Source organism: Phragmites australis, chromosome 9 (assembly GCF_958298935.1).
Source record: "Phragmites australis chromosome 9, lpPhrAust1.1, whole genome shotgun sequence".
In the NCBI taxonomy this organism is placed as follows: Eukaryota; Viridiplantae; Streptophyta; class Magnoliopsida; order Poales; family Poaceae; genus Phragmites; species Phragmites australis.
Genome location: NC_084929.1, coordinates 397,098 through 414,358, shown reverse-complemented (window position 1 = coordinate 414,358; position 17,261 = coordinate 397,098). Strand labels below are relative to the sequence as shown.

Below are 17,261 nucleotides of genomic sequence, written 5' to 3'. Positions count from 1 at the left end.
GAGTTTCAGGTTAAAAGAAAAGGAGGTCAGGGATAGCGAGAGAACCTTGGTGATGTGCGAGGCAGGGTCCTCAAAGATTGGACCAGGATCCAACACTCCAGCGACGTTAAGATGGGCATGTAGAATGGTGGTTTGTTCTCCATGGACATAATCTGCGTTCGATCAGACAAGTTCAACTAGTCACTCACCGGGATTGCAAGGAACTTGCGCTGCGATAGCATATCGCAGCATCTCTTGTTCACTTTGCTGGCTTTGTATTAGCCTTGCTGAAGCAAAGGTGTTGGCCGGATGTGCAGGAGTAGAATCTGGGTGCATGCAGTTGTGGTAGGACTTCCATATCGTCGTTCTAGTAAGAGTCGGCATTGTTGTTGTACCCTTATTGTTTCGTGCAAAGGAGAAATGTAATAAGGATCCATTACTGATGAGTGGAATGTTTTTACTGAGGTCGAAGGCTAGTGATGATTCTCCAAGAGGACTATTGGGGGCTATTTATAGGGATTGTTGAACTATAAACTTTCCCTATCACGTGCATTAATTTTTTTTCCACTAATTCGATATGTAAAAGATTTAAACTTGTATACTTTACACTACAACAGAATAAATCATCCGTATCACCCTATCAGTATTGGTTACACTGATAAAGTATCAATACCGGTTCATACTTTATCAATACCGATTCATAACTTTCCGTGCTCGATCAACGATTAAACCGAGTTGAACCGATACTCAGTATCAGTGTCAGCCCTTGAAATAAACTAGTACTGATAACCATGATTCATTTCCGCCAACCAATGGAAACAGATACGCCAATGTCAAAGGTTTGATCCAACACAAGACAGTCAGCAAAGGATTCATCGAGCACACAATGCTCATTGACACAATACTCGTATCGTATGCCCTCTCTCTCTCTCTCTCTCTCTCTCTCTCTCTCTCTCTCTCTCTCTCTCTACAGTCAGTGTACACAACTAACAGACCAGACATCTCATATCCTGTGTTGAGCTTTGAGAAACCCCTAGGCTATGGACAAACCATGAAAGCTCTTGTGTACATAGTATCAATTAAGTTCCATGACCACCACAGCCTGTCCCCCTTCTCCATGGAAAATGTGTTTCACTTCACACCACCAGTACTGCAACCAGTACTGCAACGTAGTGGGGCATTTCCGAGAAATTGAACGGCCGGAATGTGTACTCTCTCTGATGGTGCACAGCACAGCAGTGAAGGGGAAACATGAGTACATCTGCTGGACATCTGGAGCTTCGTCGGTATTCATTCACTATCTACTGGCAAGCCAGCTTTGTTTGAATATAACATCTTTCCTCAGGTTACGACCGCGTCCTGATGAAGAAGAATCACCTTGGTTGCGATAGCACTGCAAATCATAATCAACACATGTCAACTATCTATCTATCATAGTTCTAATGTTCTACTCTTTTTTACAAGTACATTAGCAGACAAAGAGATTGGCTAAACAGTTCTAGCTGATTAGCTAATAAGGGCAACCATGTAAACCTATGAGTGTCCAATATACGCGCTAAACACAGCTTAGTCTGATGGATTCTGACATGTGCTTCATATGCATATATTCAAGTGGCCAATGTGGTGAAACCTCCATGCAAATATGCATTTATTTCAACAAGTTAAGAGCGAACTAAACAACAGAATAGCTCGAATAGACATACCCTGTAGCAAACAACCGAGTCATCTGGGTACATGACAAATAGCTTGGTGCCAAGGCGAGCTCGACATGAATCACAGATACTCTCATCAGTTAGCTGCACATGCCTTGATCTCTCCTCTAATCTTGTTAACCGTGCATCGAGGTTTGTTGCACGTGACAAATTATGAACTATCTAAAATAGGCACAGAGGGACAAATCAAAGAAGTAAAACCGGTAAGGCATATCTCACATAAGCTCAACCTTAAAGCAAGTCAAACTAAACAAGCAAATGATCCACAAAGAGTAACCAAAGAGCTTCTCAAATTTCAATATAAAAATCCAGCTAAAAAACAGGAACAAATGTTTACCTGCCCTTGGCGATGATGGTGCACCCGAGCTCTCAGCATTCGCAAAATTGTATCTGATGCCAGCTGTAGAGGCATATCAGGAGATAATCTCTGGGACAAATTTGTGATTCAGATTCTTGTTCCAAAGAAAGTAGTGTATAGCAGGATAATCACAGTGAATAAGGGCAAAAACGCACATGGCAGCAATGAGAATATGTACAGGTGATGCATTAAGCATCATGATTTTAATATCAACTATGCGCTGACCTTTCTGAGAGTGTTCACATTCCCAAGACTCATGTGGAATAGTAATACCAGTAAAACCCTTGAATATCAGTTCTGCAAATGTATTCTTTTCCGATACCAACAAAAAGAAAACTATAGGTCATCTTATTTTACTTTTTCTTCTAGTCATCTCCTAGATAGCAAGGCAAGTGGTGAAATAGAAACCCTATACAGTACTGTAAACCAAAACAGGTAAACAAAAGTTTTCAGCTGCTGATGGGGCTGAATCCTATTTGAGAGAAGGGGGGAGGGGTCGTATTTGTGACCTAGTTCGTTTTATCTGCTTACTTTTGAACAGGAGGACAACAAGAGTACTTCAGAACCAACAACTGCCTTCACGATATTTATTTCCCCCTGATGTTAGTGATGTGTCATCCTAGATTACTAAAGGCCAAAAAATACTAATCTCATTCTCATGTTACTAGCATGCATGCAACAACATTCTCAACGAATCTGCCAGTATCGATGCAATAATTAGTACCTCCAAGACTTGCAAGGGATCCAAAGATTTCCCATGATTATGGAGAAGTCGAACAGCTGCTGTAAACATAGGCTCTTTCCCATTTTGAGGGTCCAAATACAAACCCAAAAGCCTGAGTTTGAAGAAAGATGGAGACAACATGAACTATGGACCAAAGATAATTTCATAGGATGATGCTAAAAGGAACATATACGACGAACAAAAGCAAGTCAACATAGAAACATTGAAGTGAAATAAAAACATACTGAATATAGGCATCATCTCGACCAATCTCTGCACAGTACTGCTCAGCAGCTTCGCTATCCTCCAGCTTCCTTCATCACAGAACAACCAACAGACAGTCAGGAACTCAGGATACAGAACTGTGAACTTTAAAGGCATACTATGTCGGGACCTATAAGTATAGCTCAAACCTTGCAGGTTACAACAAACCAATACATAACAAAAGCAGCATAGAAAAAAATAAAATAAATACAACAGCATAGCATCTTACAATGCTAGTATCTGTAGTACAATGTTCTCTTGGCCCATCTTCCTATACAATATTGCCTGACAAAAGGAAAAGGTGTTTCAGGTATCTGAAATGTAAATGATGATAGGACAATCAGGAAAACACAAGACTTCACTGTAATGATATTAAACCAGGCAGACATGGAACTGCAAGAAGGAAAGACAAATCATAACATCACCTTTTCCAGCCATAGCTCAGATTCTGCTATCACATCTAGCACGTCTTCTGGATCATACAGGTATGAAGCTTGCAAAAATAATTGCAACCTTTCTCTCAATGAATAAATGAACTGCACATCAGAATCAATTTCTTTATCATCTTTCCCTCCATATTTGGACTCCATATGAACTGCTTCAATGGCAGATTTGGCCAGCAAAAGTGCATATGATGTGTGATAGTGAGGGTCATCGCAACCCTGATCCTCAATCAACCACTGCAAATATCTGTATAACTTGGCAGATTCAGATTCGCAATAACAGAGGGGATATATTAAGCAAAATATCATTACCACATAGCATTCTCTACTGATGATCGTCAAATAATGAATGTGGTCAAAGATAACAAAAGACACAGGACAAGACATAGACAGACAGTTTTTTAAAGACATTTGAAGTAAAAAAACTGTATCTGTCCTAGGATTCCATCAGAAATAAAGTACTAGAGAGTATGGGAGCAATAGTCAGGAAAAACTCTTGGCAACTAAAGGTTGGTTAGAAGGCTGTTACAAAGTTCTTCGCTGAAGGTCGTAAAAACCTATGACTAACAAGTTACCAGCAAAAATATAACCATAGATTAATCCCTGAGAAATCTTAATCCCTCCTACTTTTTTTCACGTGCATTTTCTTCACATGAAACATTGGAGTATAATCATGAAATTTAAGGTGATGTTTTGATTGTGGGATACAGAGATTTAAACTGGTTGAAGAGTTCATGAACTCTCATATGTACCTTTGATGGATCACAACCTTCTCTGAATCAACAGCACCGACAACCTTTTCTGCAAAATACCAATTCAAAACAGAGGTTAATAAAATTACACGCGGAAAGATCTTTTTAGTATCCCTAGCACCTTATTAGTAAAACACACCATTGCTGAATGTAATAGGATCAGGTAGAACCATGATATTTTTTATTTTTAAAAAGGATCCACCCCCTCTCTGTTCTTATCGCTAGTATTCTCTGACAAGCACACTAAAAAACTAGAGAATGTGTTGATTTCCCATGAATATGTCAGTAAAAGCATACTGATAAAGTGGTCTATCTGAAACAAATCAATTACCAGGAGAAAGTTGTTTTTCCCTCATCTCAGATGTTAAAACTGCAATCGCTAGCTCTTGATCAATGTCTGCCACCTGCATGTAAACATTCAGTAATAAAACAGCTCGTTATGAACAAGTCCTTAGCCTGAAGTACATACCCATCCAAGATGTTCCAGAACAAGGTCCTCATCAGATGATGTTTTCAGTATCTTGGAGGCTTCTATAGCAGCAATTTCCTCACCAGACTTTTTATCAACCGAAGTTTCATGAGAGCCGTTTTCAGACAAATCCTTCCACAAACCTGCGCTGTAATTCCTTGCCAATATACGCCATATGGCGAGAGCTTTGGAGCACATTCCTTTACTGCCATATAAGAATGCAAGTGTCCGCAGATGTCCAGAGTCATCCAAAAGTGATTCTAGCTCATCCTGCACCGGCCATTTTTCTTTTCAGCATGCAGCTTTCTTAGTGTACACCCATATGTGACAAAAGCATACAAATGACACCACACTAAGTTCTATTCTCAAATAAAGACTTGGTAACGATTTAGTGCTTCAAGGCACCAGACATTGCATGCAGCTGTAAAAAGGACAAGTACATACCACAACACAACTATTCTGAGATGATGCAAGCTTCTCCATGTCATCTACAAGAACAAGGGCTCTATAAAGATACATCAGAAGAGTATCAACTCCTTCCATCTCTGGAGAAGACAAATTCTTCATCCGCGACGCACACAGGAACCTAGTTTCATTTAGCAGTAAGATATTGACTTGTAGATGTGGCTTCCTTGTGATTCACAATGAATGCAACCATGCATAAACTGTACCTGATAATATTTCTGATCGCTAGTTCCAACAGATCAGCTCTACTTGGTGGGTTTGAAAGGAAATCTTCATCTACAATTGTATCCACACCTGCCTTCTTTAAAAGCAATGCTCGTTGAACTGTTACCAATCCATCATCAATAACTTCTTCAAGGGGCTTGGGGGGAGGATGCAAGCCCCAATAACGCTTTCTTGGCACCTAAATTTTACAAAATAACATTGTTTGTTGTTACCAATCACCATTAAAAACAAATAGATAAAGGCATAAGGCAGTGGATATCAATGAAGATGGTTTGGTTTCTCCAGGGGTTACGATCAGTAGATAAGGTTACAAAACTTAGTGAGTCTGAATAGTGTATCAACAGCTTAACTTTAAGGTTATTAACTTAAAACATACTTTGAAGTAGTAAAGCATTGAAGGAAAACTTCAAAAATCATTTCATATAAACTGAAAGAATGAGTTGAGTAATCATAAATACTCTAGCTGACCAAAGTTTCAACAATTTCCTATCTACAGAAGCTTTATGCTCAAATGTGGTCAAGCAGGTTCATACACAGCACATATTTGTAGAATCAGATTTATTGAATCATAACAAGAGTTCAATATTTTCAACATTCAATATGAATCTTCAGTATGCACAGAAATAGGCAAGATAAGGCAGTACTTGTGGAAACCAACTCTTGATGTAGGTTACAGTTTAATTTAGAAGCAGACTTGGAGTGGTTATCTCATATACAATTTTGGAATTACAACATGGCAGTGTAGCATACCAGATCTGACCAACGGTTAGGATCCCGCATGATGAACGGAAATATCTCTGATGCCTGCATAGTCTCTGAGAGCAAGAAATGATTTACAGCATCCTCAAAGCGCAAGTCGAAAAACAACAAGAATCCAAGTTGTGCATGGACAAAGGAGATCATATCCTTTGAGATTTCACCATCTGACTCAAACTCTTCTAACAAAGAAATAGCTTCCTTATAATTCTTTATTCGTAAAGACGCCTTAATCTGCTCCACTGCAGATACCTTATGGTAACAAAAAACCTGGACAAGCCAATTGATTTCTCGGTTAGTGTAATATGATTATAATCTGCATAAATTAGAGGCAGACTAAACTGTTTCAAAATTAACACACTTACAAACTCATTTTGCACATCAATGAAGGAAATATTCTCAGTTTCCACATCAGTTAGCCTTTTCTTCACATTGGAATGTTAGATGACTATATATGGCACTAAAATTGAATAAAAGGGTAAAAACCAGCCTCGTTTATGCAACTAATTACTATACACTATGATTATAAGGTAACCAACCATATCTATAAAACTAAAGGCGCAACCTTTATCCCATGGAACTTATTGGCAGTCACCAAGATAGTCCAACCACAGTTCTATACACCCTTTAGCTATCAATACATACCAGATTCATATAGGTATTCTTTCCTGATCATCTAATCGTGTGCGCTTGGCAACACTGCATCTACTTAGTATGTAACAGCATAAGTAAGTTACCATAAAAGATGCTAGTTTTCACAGTATGCAATGTAAAGCTATTCATCAGTTGCAGCAATAGATAACATAATTAGAATTCAGATACAGAAGCTCGAATAATGGATGAGTAAACGTACCTACCTTACCTTATAAGCCGTCGCAATCACAACTAGCTCTGTGTCACTTTGATCGCCGTCGCTCGCTACAATCAGAACACCTGGACCACTCCTGGCAAAAGGAATGGTCTGCAAATGTGCCCCGTTCCTCCTCCTGTACACATCCACCTTGGAGTCCCCAGCAACAATCACATAGGGGAACACCTCGGCTATACAGTCCGGTGTGGTGTTGAACACCAAGCTGCTTCCGACCGGCTGCCCGAATCTGTCAACGACCACCCCGACGTTGTCCACCAGGAGCATCACCTCCTCACCTCCCGACAGCGGCTTGATTCTGGGGTGACCGGAGGACTCCGGGAGCGTGAATATATCCACCCCCTGGCCAGCAGTGCTCGAGAAGAGCGAGTACCCCGTTGCTGTGCCAACGAACACCGAGTCGCCGACCCAAGCGAGTGCCTTGACCCCATCGACAGCGGGGGCGATCTCGCGCGTCTGCACATCCAACTCGTCGCCGTCCCGCAACGCGAGGTCAACGCGGAGCAGTTTCTTGCCGACGGAGACGGCGAGGGAGCAGTCCGGGGAGGAGGGGTCGGCGGTGGGGCGGGCGGCGACGGCGGCGACGTTGCGGAGGGAGCCGAGGCGGCGGACGGGGCGGGAGAGGAGCGGGTCGGCGAGGAGGAGAATACCGCCGGCGAGGACGAGGATGCGGGCTACGGAAGGGAGCGGAAGGATGGCGGAGACGGAGAGGGTGGCACCGATGGGGAGGAGGCGGAGGAATTCAGGGGAGGCGTTGTTGTCGTCGTGGAGGGAGAAAAGGAGGAGCTTTCCCCCGCCGGTGCCGAGGTAGAGGAGGCGGCCGGAGAGGGCGGCCGAGCGGACGGTGAGAGGGGAGGAGACAGGGAGGCCGGCGAGCGCGGCGGGGTCGAGCGTGGCGAGGGGCTCGAGGGAGGAGCGAGAGGGCGGCGGGTGGGATCCCATGGCCATGGGGAGGAAGACGACTGACTGGTGGGTCTACTGCTACTGGACATGAACGGGGCACTAGCTTTTTTGCTCGCCCACCCTACCAAATTTTCTCCCTCATTTGCTAAAGAAAACTCTAAATCAGTTTTCATCGTATAATTTTTTCGTTGTAAACAGTAACTATGAGTTTTAAAAAAACATAAAAAATGTGTCGACAGGAAAATTATTGTACGTAACAAAAACCGGGTTTCAATAGTATTTGAGTGACTAATAGATGAGAGAAAATTTGGTATGATAGTATTTGGGCGAGCGTCATACGGTAGGATAGTAAAAAAGCTATTGCCCCCGATATGAACCGGTGGGTGGGTGTGATCTCCCCCATTCTCATCTAGTCATCTGGGGAGCTTGCAAAGCAGCACCGCAGATCCAATGTCAAAACAACACACAACACTAGCTAGAATTTCCATCATACCGAGTTGCCATTTCCAGTTACCAATTTCCATCAGAACGAATTCAGAAGCAAAACCATTTCCAGCTAGTTACCAATCTCATTGGCTAAGGCGATGCCATTACCAGTTACCACTAGTAAACTTTATACAAACCAGCTACCAGCGTGTCCAAGTCCAACAAACATTACATTACATATATAGCAAGGCTTAGCATTGTTCCCATCTACTACTAACACTAGAAAGGGTAATCTTGCTGACATAATATTCTACAAAAAGTGGGCGGCTACAGATTTTGCCAACACAAGTCCAGCAGATTAGGGACAAGCTTCCTTGCAGATCCGATCAAGCATGGCTAGGAATTCCTTGACACCCGCGAAAATTCTCAACATGTGAGCTTCATCGTTGCCTGAATCGCCGTGGAAGTAATCCGCCATCTCCTTCACCCAAGACAAGCAGATGCTCTCCTGGGACTGGAGCTTCAGGATCTCCTCTTCCGCTTGCCTCAGGAACATGCTCATAGTGTTGTGGAAACGCCGAGAGCTCTCAGCCGATGTAACCATGCTGTTCAGCCTCAGCACGTCATGGACCTTTCCAAGCCCCACCCCAAGCTCCGACACCGTTCTGCTAAGCCTCATTATATCGACAGATGACGCTTTCTTTGTGTTGCTCAGCTCAGCTGCGAGTTTGGAGACAACCTCAAGGCCATGCTTCCTGCATTCGGCATCATTCATTTTGCATGTAGCCGACCCAGGGTGCATCATACTGAATCCTTCAGGTTTCACAATTTCCTGGACAACAAACTGTAGCAGTGCAGCCTTTCCATCAGCTCCTTTCACATCAACAATCTTTAGAAGAGTGTTTGGCTCCAGGCCTTGTGAATTTGGAGACCCTGCATTGATGCTCATGAAATTGCCGAAATTCAGAACGGCCTCAAGGACTTTGTGGAACAGCCTGCTGCTTCTCATCTCCTGGCAAGCTGCCTGCATGGGGAAAAAAAGTAAGACATTCAGATATGAATACATGATAGTCGAAAGAAGGAAACATTAAGAATACAAACATGAAGCAATATCATTTGTGGAAAAGATAATCTTGAACACTCATATGCGGTATGTCTACGCATGCAACACAAATTATACAAGAATTATACACATGGCAAGCTAAATGTAATCTCTAGCCACTATTATTGTGTTGCATTTTCTAAATAACAATGGTGTTACCTCAAGAGTAGCATAGGACGTTCTCAGCTGGTTGACCTCCAAATAAAAACTAGCAATGTAAAGCATGGCATCCACTCTCTTGAACGCAAACGGCACATCCAGCATTGTCTTCAGAAAAGCCTCAACCGGGCAAAGTTTGGACAGTGAATCATCCTTGAAATACTTCAGTTTAAGCTCTTCTTCACTGGTGACAACAATCTGCGTGAGCATCCGCAAGGCTTCTACTCCCAAACCATGTGCATTACCTGTACCCAGCAAAGAGAAAAGCTAGAATCAGTACCGAGAAAACAGACCAAATTAAGACATACTAGCATGGAAGGTTGAAGAAACTTGTAATTCATTTACTTTAGGAACCAGTTGGCGATGACATATAAAGCATGCAGTGGTTCACCTTAAATGGACCAGTTTGTGTGAACTGCAAATGTGAAAGTGGAACTGCCCGCAAAGATTTTAATACAGGACCAACAAAACATTCTAATACCCTAAATGTGCTTAATGGGGCATTCTTTCCTGAAAATAGGCTATGCACTTAGATGAAAGCAGGACTCTATTTTTAACAGTAGGAGGGGCATGCCATTTAGCCATTGGTACCAAAGATAATCATGCATGTAATGTAACTCATAATTGACAATGCAACATGTGATGATGCAAACATGGCCAATGGCACCATCAATTCAAGGCCCCCGCAAGTTGTAAACACTAGAGTACTTTCATCCGTGAAAGATTACAACAACTGTGGCAGCAGCATTGTTCAGAGAACTCAACCTGGTTTGGCTAATACAGGAAAGAGCAAGCTATATGTACCTTCCAATAGGGCATCCCGCACTTGCTCCTTGGAAACACCCAATGCCCCCACAACCATCCCAATGCCATGGCACCTTGGAGCACCAAGCAAACACACCTCCCTCGGGGCCGCAACCGCCGCCGAGTTGTTCAGGTATAGCTGGATCACTTCGTCCTTCATGCTACAGCACACAAGGAAGTCTCAGAAATCAAATCCAAACCAATCCACGAGTAGAAAAGGGAAGCTAGAAATTGGTTGGTCATGGTTGGCGCGTCTTACTGCAAAGACCCGGGCTTTAGCTTATCCGAGTGCAAAGGCCGCGACTTGCGAATGCTCTTCTCATCGGAGTCCCCCTCATCTGAGGCAACTGCTCCAGGCGGCACGGCCACGAAGGGGTTCCAGGCGTGCGCTGCCATGGGCTCCGCGACAACCTTGGGCGGCGACGGCCTCCGTTTAGGGGGCGACGGGTTGGGAGCGCGGCCACGCGGCTGTGGGATGGACGGCGGCCGGAGATGGACGGGGCTGGAACCGAGCGTGGGTGAGGAGGCCGACGGCGAGGAAGGGGAGAGCGACGAGGACGACGCGTCGGCGGCGGCGGGAGGCATGGTGCTGGGGTCGGAGGCGGAGCTCCGGGAGGCGAACTCGCCGGAGGGCGGGCCGACGCGGGGGAGCGGCGGTAGAGGGCGGAGCTCCGGCGATCCAGGCCGGAGATGGGAGCTTGTTCCCGGGGGCTGCGGTGCCGGCGGCGGGGTGGCGAGGGTGCCGAGGTAGAGGAACTCGGTGCTGGGGTTGGACGAGGAGGTGGGCATTGGCGGCGGCTTGAGCCGGCGGCCCTCCTCGTCCCCGTCATCGTCGTCGTCGTTGGCTGCCCGGCGATGGGCCGCGGAGGAGGAGGCGGCTGCGGCGCCGGAGCGGCCGCGGTGGCGGAGGCGGCGGAAGAGGTGGATGGAGAGGACCGCGGAGAGGAGGATGAGGCAGAGCGAGAGCAAGGAGAGGAGCAGCGCCTGGAGCACCGGGAAGCGGTGGGAGGCGGAGGCGCGCGGGGTTGGGGCGACGAGGTTGGAGATGTTAGCTGGGAACGTCGGGAGGCCGCCGTCGCCGGAGGAGGAGGAGGGCTCGGTCGGCGCAGGGGGAGGCGGCGGCGAGGTGGCGGCGGGGAAGAAGGGGTAGTTGGTGAAGGGGTATGGGTCGGAGGAGGGGTTCGCGGAGGAAGAGGGGTACTTGGGCGTCGGCGGAGTGGCAGTGGGCGTGGGGGGCGGTGCCTGTGCCGGCGGTACGGCGACGGGTGTGGGTGTCGCGGGAGTGGTGGGGTTGGGTACAGGGAGTGGCGGAGGAGGGGGGAGGTGCGGTGGCGGTGTGAGTGGGGGGCGAGGAGGCATGGTGTGGTGGTGGTGGTGGTGGGGAGGCCGTGTAGGAGGAGGAGGCGGGAGAGAAGCGGGGAGAACGCGACGGATGCGGGGGTGAGACGTTTGGGTGGCGGAAGCGGTAATGGTAATGGTAATGGCGAGGAAGAGCAGCAGCGAGAGGAGGATGAAGGAGCGAGCTGGCGGCGGCGGCGGCATGGCGCTCCACAGCCGGCACCTCAAACGGGGGCCGGTGATGAGAAAGGGGTTGTCCTCTCCTCTTGTTGTTGCCTAGAGCAGAGGTTGCAAAGTCAGGCAGGTCTGGTCGTCCCTTACCTTGAAGACGGTGTGGTGCGGTGGTGGTGGTGGAGGAGGTGGCGCAGAGCCTGCCTCTGTCTCTGTCCTTTGTCTTGGGAACTGGGAGGGGAGAAAGCTGCATTGCATTGCATTGCCTTGCAATTCCATTGCATGGGTCCCTTTTTTTGTTTTGAAATAGGAGTGCCCTTTTTTTTCCCTGCCGGCCTGTTTCACATTATGGTCGAAAACAAATAAAAAACTATGGTGTGTTTTTACTGCTCTTATTCACTCGTTCTCTTCATGATTATTGTTCTCGTTCGTATTTTTTTTATTTTCTCTCATTTTTAATAGTTTTTTAAAAAAAATTATAAACGAAAAAAAGAGAATTTTATCCTAAATAGAATGATCTTAAAAATTCCTTCATGACAGAAATTGTGAAGAAAAACTATTGAAACGCTGAAGTGAACAAAAATTATTTTGTAAAGAGAATCTAGTCACTGATGAGGATCAATCAGGAATGATCTTAACTTGGTTAGTCTTCATGCGTTGCAATGGTTTCTAAGAATTTGGCACCCGACACCTATATTAGTTTTCATATGAAACAAACCATTAATTGAAAAGATCATAGTGCATATGTATATGTAAGTTTGTATCAATTATTAAAATGTTTCATTATACTTTGCATTGTACTAATGTGTGATTAATTATTAAAAGAACATATGTTGCATTAGTAAGGTGCCAATGTGTTGTAACATTTTCTAAATCTAGATGCTATTACAAGCTCAAACAGTTTCTAAATCTCGGCACTGCTACACCCATGGATGAGTTTACACCTAAATCTCAGCACTGTTGCGAACGTGCCTTCGGCACGTGGTAAGGCTCGAATGTTGAGCCGAGCCCACCCGGGCTTCAAGTCTGGGTAACGCACGGGAGGTTCTGATTTATTTCAGATTTCTTCAGTTTCTCCAGCGTGACGCTACAGAAGGAATTACGACGTGCTCGTCGTCTACGGGATTCTCGTTGGATCCTGGTGATCTTCGGATGGACGCTTTCTTCAAGCTGTGTGTAGTTGTAGGGCTAGCATGTGCGTGCGTTAGGTGTGTGTGGAGTGAGCGCGCGCGTTCATGTTCAGATACTACAGCTGTATTCAGTGGTGAAGAGTCAAAAAAAAATCTCAGCACTGTTGCACCTGATAAGAAGCGTGCGGAGCACACGAATACTATCATGTGTAGCCATGTAGGTGGCAAGATTCTACCCTAAATCTTACCCTGAAATATCCATTTAACTCTCCAATTCAATTCTCACCAAAACTATTTTTATGATCATCATGTTAGTTAATTGCCGGGAAAATCTATTTTTGCTAGTTTAGTCAATCAGGCAAGCATATATAATCATAACAGTCCTCAGAGATGCCATGTTTCTCTTGCTGATTTATTCATATCATTACAAAAATGAGATGTCATAAAAAAACAAAAATCTATTTGATGGCGACTGAGGTACACAGAAGACATCTCAAAAAACCAGAACACATCCAGCTCATCTAAGAAGTAACCACTATGCCTTGCAACCCGAAATCCAACGGATGGCGGCCATGGCTCTAGCCAAGGAGACCTTGATGAGCTTAACTGAAAGTTGCAAACCTGCATAAAGGTTTTTTTTTTTCTGAAATGCTCAATGGCGGCGATGCTCACATGTGAGGCCTAAATCAACTAAACATGTGTAAGTTGAACCATTATAGTGATCTCTTACAAATGCTTAACTCTCATTGTCGCATAGTGAGGATTGAGGAGCAGCCAAACCCATACAGTAGCGCTAGCCTGGGTTAGGATCAAGTCAATGTTGGACATGGCGGCTCAGTTGAAGTGCCCCCCCCCTCCCCTGAAACAACCCCTAAAAAGAAATGAAAAATAATCCACCACACCAATCAACAAACAGATCACAATAAATTAGATATGCATGAAAATCTATCCCACCGCAACAAAATTAACTCATATAACAATCCATTCAAGCAAGATATGGCTTCCTTACCAACGAAAGGAGAATAAATCAGGTAAGGCGTTGGTTTCGTCTAGATGGTTTAGATGGGAAAGTGGTGTGATTTGATAGAGGGAGGCTTGTAGACGTGCTTGGCGATGAGCGTTCGTGTGATGATGATAGCCCTCACCGCGGACGACCATGGTAGGACCCACCCTCCTCCAATTCCTCTAACCCCTCGACGTGCTTAGAGACGGAGTAGCCGGTGGCGCTGGATATCCACCTGACGACGTCATGATCGTGAAGTGGAACCCGGTCAGTGTGGTGGTCGCACACGTTCACAGAGAGAAAAACCAACAAACGCCTGACCAGATCTGCAAAATCCCCTTGACCAAAGTAGTGACAGATCTAGATATGTGTTATGTGAGGAGGGGAAACGAGAGGATGCGGCACACGGTATCGAAGGTGAAGAAGCACTTGAAGGATGGCATGAGCTACTTGTTGGCCATGATGATGCCACGACGGAGCTGAAAAAGTGCATCTACGAGTGGACGTCGCCCTGCCCTCGTGCGGCCGCCTCCTGAATCGGCCTTTCGTTGTTGTAGCGTAAGACGACGGAGGCGGTGCCGCATAGGTGGACCTAGCGGCGGCGTTTGTTGTTGCAGGTTCAGGCAACGGAGGAGCCGAGCGAGTTCCTACAGAGCAGGACGGATTGGGGGAGGGGAGAAAAGAAAGGGCATGGGGGATCCGACTAACAATGGGGTTGTGTGATTGGGGGAGGACAGATCCCGCGAGAATCCCACCCAAGCGGCGGGGTGTGACCTGCAAAATTCCTGCTAGGACGCAATCAGGTGGGAACTAAGTTTTCGAGTGGCACTGTTCTTTTTTTGGGTTTTCACAGTTTCTTATTAGACAGAAATTTGAAGCGGGCCGGTGCAGTTTTTAATCGAAGGGGAGAGAAAGGAATGATAAAAAACCAACTCCGCATTTTGCTGAGTAGAGATTGAGCCTATGGAAAATGAAAAGAAAACGTCGGGAAGGGCACATGGCACTGCTGCTGCTCTTTCTCTCTTTGCTTGGGATACTCTGAACCAGTTTTGGCGGGAAGTGCCTCCCGTGTCCACTCCCGCCATCCTCTGCTCTGCATGCCTGTGTCCGCTCTGCTCTCATCATTGACCTTATTTATTTGGAATCTCTCATCTCATGCTCGATCCTTGCATCAGATGGATGAACCCTGGAAATTATGCTTTTGCCACCCTTTTTAAAAGACAAGCAAACCTCTCTCTCTTTCTTCTTTCTTCTAAAGAGAGCTCAATTTATTCACATAGATACCCTTTTGGTCAAGAAAAATGTCTAGTGTCTTTTATGGTGAACGGCCACTTTAGGATTCTTTTCTTTCCAACTTTTTCTTACTGGTATTGTATTCTTCTATATGGACTAGCACTGTCGTCTCTTGTGCACTGCCCATATGCATATGCTCTCTTCATGTTATAAAAAGTTCTACTCGTTTTCTTTTTAACAACTTTTATGAAGAACTTTAGTTTTGTTTTCGACGTAGCTTTTTTTTTTAATTCTAGCTATAACCGAGGACGCACACAACCTCGTGTTCTTGCCAACAATTGCCACAATTATATTTTATTTTTTTGAAAAAAAAACAATTGCCACAGTTTTTCCCAAACTCATCTAACAATGCCAACGGGCTCAAGCATTGCATCCATTATTTCCATTTATATTTCTTTCTTGGGCAAAGGATCATTTGATTGCAAACATGTAGTTTGCCAAATATTATATGTCAAAGTGCCACGTGCCACAACTTTTTTTTTAAAAAAAAAACAGCCTACAACAAATTAGACAAAAGCTGGTAAGCAGTATATCTTGGTCTAAAAAATTAAACAGTATATCTATGACAGGTGGTTCACTTGGTTACCACTTCAAAAAAGATTTGTACTTTTGTCCGGTCATGTTTGGTCTATCAACAAGACAAGAAGCAAACGTTGTAGCATATTCGGACCTCCTCTGCTCTGCGTACATGTATTTGTGATCCTAGAGACATCCTTCTTTTCTCTCTACTCAACCTTGATCTACTTGCATCACCCACCGTTTGCCCAAGACGATTTTTTTATATATTTTCTAAATCCGAAAATAAAAATCTGCCCAAGACAATGCTTCTATGGAGTAATAAATAATGGGTGGTATTAGTATAGTATTAGATGGAACTTGTGCTTTGATGAAAGCTCTAGTGTAGTAATTTGGTCCAAATATAATAGTGGTTCCAATGCTTGAGCAGTCAGAATCTCCTTAGCTTGAAGAACATAGTAGCATCATATAACATGGTGAGACATGAAACAGAAAGTTTCTACTATTTGCTCCTGAGACCACGTGTGTTGTTGCTCCAGCTCTCTGAGTAGTATATGTTGCATTCTTCAATCTACTCACTGCAATCATATGTTCCTCCATCACGTAGCCCTGTATTTGTGATATGTTCTTTCCAAAAAAAAAAGTATTTGTGGAACTCCATTAATTGAAAAGAAAAGGCACCGGTTGATAAAATTACATGAGTTAAGTCGAGCGTTGCTTCTTTTTCTGTTGGGCTGTTAAGTCCAACCTCAACCTGGGAGCAAATTGCAAGTGCTTTCTGCTATCACAGCACGTCAAGGATTTTCTGGTTCGTGAGGCTTGTCTGCTCTAAGCTTAATCTAGTAACTGATTGAAAGAGCTTGCTGCTATAAGTACAACTCGATCATATCGGTTGTGCAGCTTCTTTACAACCAGAGAATCATGGCGCCCAAAACACAATCACTTGTTAAACATGAATCAAATAGCTCAAATATACTTGAGGCGGTAGGAATTGGGTTTAATGTTTGACGGATCAGTTTTGTACAGGAAGGATCAATTTGCTTTTGGAGTTGCCTGTTTTTTCAAAACTTATAGTACTTCTCTTCTGCGTTAATTGGAGAAATTTTTTTAGTGCAAAAGAGCTGATGGGTGCAATGGTGCAAAAGGCAACTGTTGTCCGTCCAATCACCATCCAACGGTAGCGAAAGAGCCCCTGCCCCACCGCACGCATTTAGCAGAAAACCCCATACATGAATTTGCCTTTACCTCTTCTTGTCCCTCAACTGGATAGGTAGTAACTTACTAATTTTGCATCACGACCTCTTGAACGACCACGAATTGGTATTGTATCTTTCATATCTAACACAACTATATTCTTTTTAATGCAAAAGGTCTTTACTTCTTCAAACATCCCATCCCAAC

At 44.5% G+C, this 17,261-nt stretch overlaps 2 protein-coding genes across 3 annotated transcripts; both read right to left on the bottom strand.

Moving 5' to 3' along the window:
• Window positions 1–800: 800 nt before the first annotated feature.
• LOC133928242 (vacuolar sorting protein 3) lies at window positions 801–8,024 on the bottom strand. 2 transcript variants are annotated; one of them, XM_062374475.1, is made up of 14 exons: window positions 7,010–8,023; window positions 6,142–6,417; window positions 5,373–5,569; window positions 5,146–5,287; window positions 4,702–4,971; window positions 4,564–4,636; window positions 4,233–4,281; window positions 3,463–3,727; window positions 3,267–3,322; window positions 3,019–3,087; window positions 2,774–2,885; window positions 2,029–2,118; window positions 1,683–1,853; window positions 801–1,372 (listed from the first exon to the last, which is right to left on the bottom strand). In XM_062374475.1, the coding sequence occupies exons 1-14, from the start codon at window positions 7,961–7,963 to the stop codon at window positions 1,277–1,279; spliced, it is 2,820 nt and encodes a 939-aa protein (XP_062230459.1). In that variant the 5' UTR covers window positions 7,964–8,023; the 3' UTR covers window positions 801–1,276. The 2 variants fall into 2 exon arrangements, 1 of the variants encoding a protein (XP_062230459.1); XR_009911418.1 differs by lacking the exons at window positions 801–1,372; window positions 1,683–1,853; window positions 2,029–2,118 and having other exon boundaries at window positions 2,813–2,885; window positions 3,267–3,351; window positions 7,010–8,024.
• Window positions 8,025–8,467: 443 nt separating this feature from the next.
• Window positions 8,468–12,173, bottom strand: LOC133928241 (formin-like protein 14). The gene is made up of 4 exons (XM_062374474.1): window positions 10,669–12,173; window positions 10,410–10,570; window positions 9,606–9,850; window positions 8,468–9,368 (listed from the first exon to the last, which is right to left on the bottom strand). The coding sequence occupies exons 1-4, from the start codon at window positions 11,949–11,951 to the stop codon at window positions 8,703–8,705; spliced, it is 2,355 nt and encodes a 784-aa protein (XP_062230458.1). The 5' UTR covers window positions 11,952–12,173; the 3' UTR covers window positions 8,468–8,702.
• Between the last annotated feature and the right edge of the window lie 5,088 nt (window positions 12,174–17,261).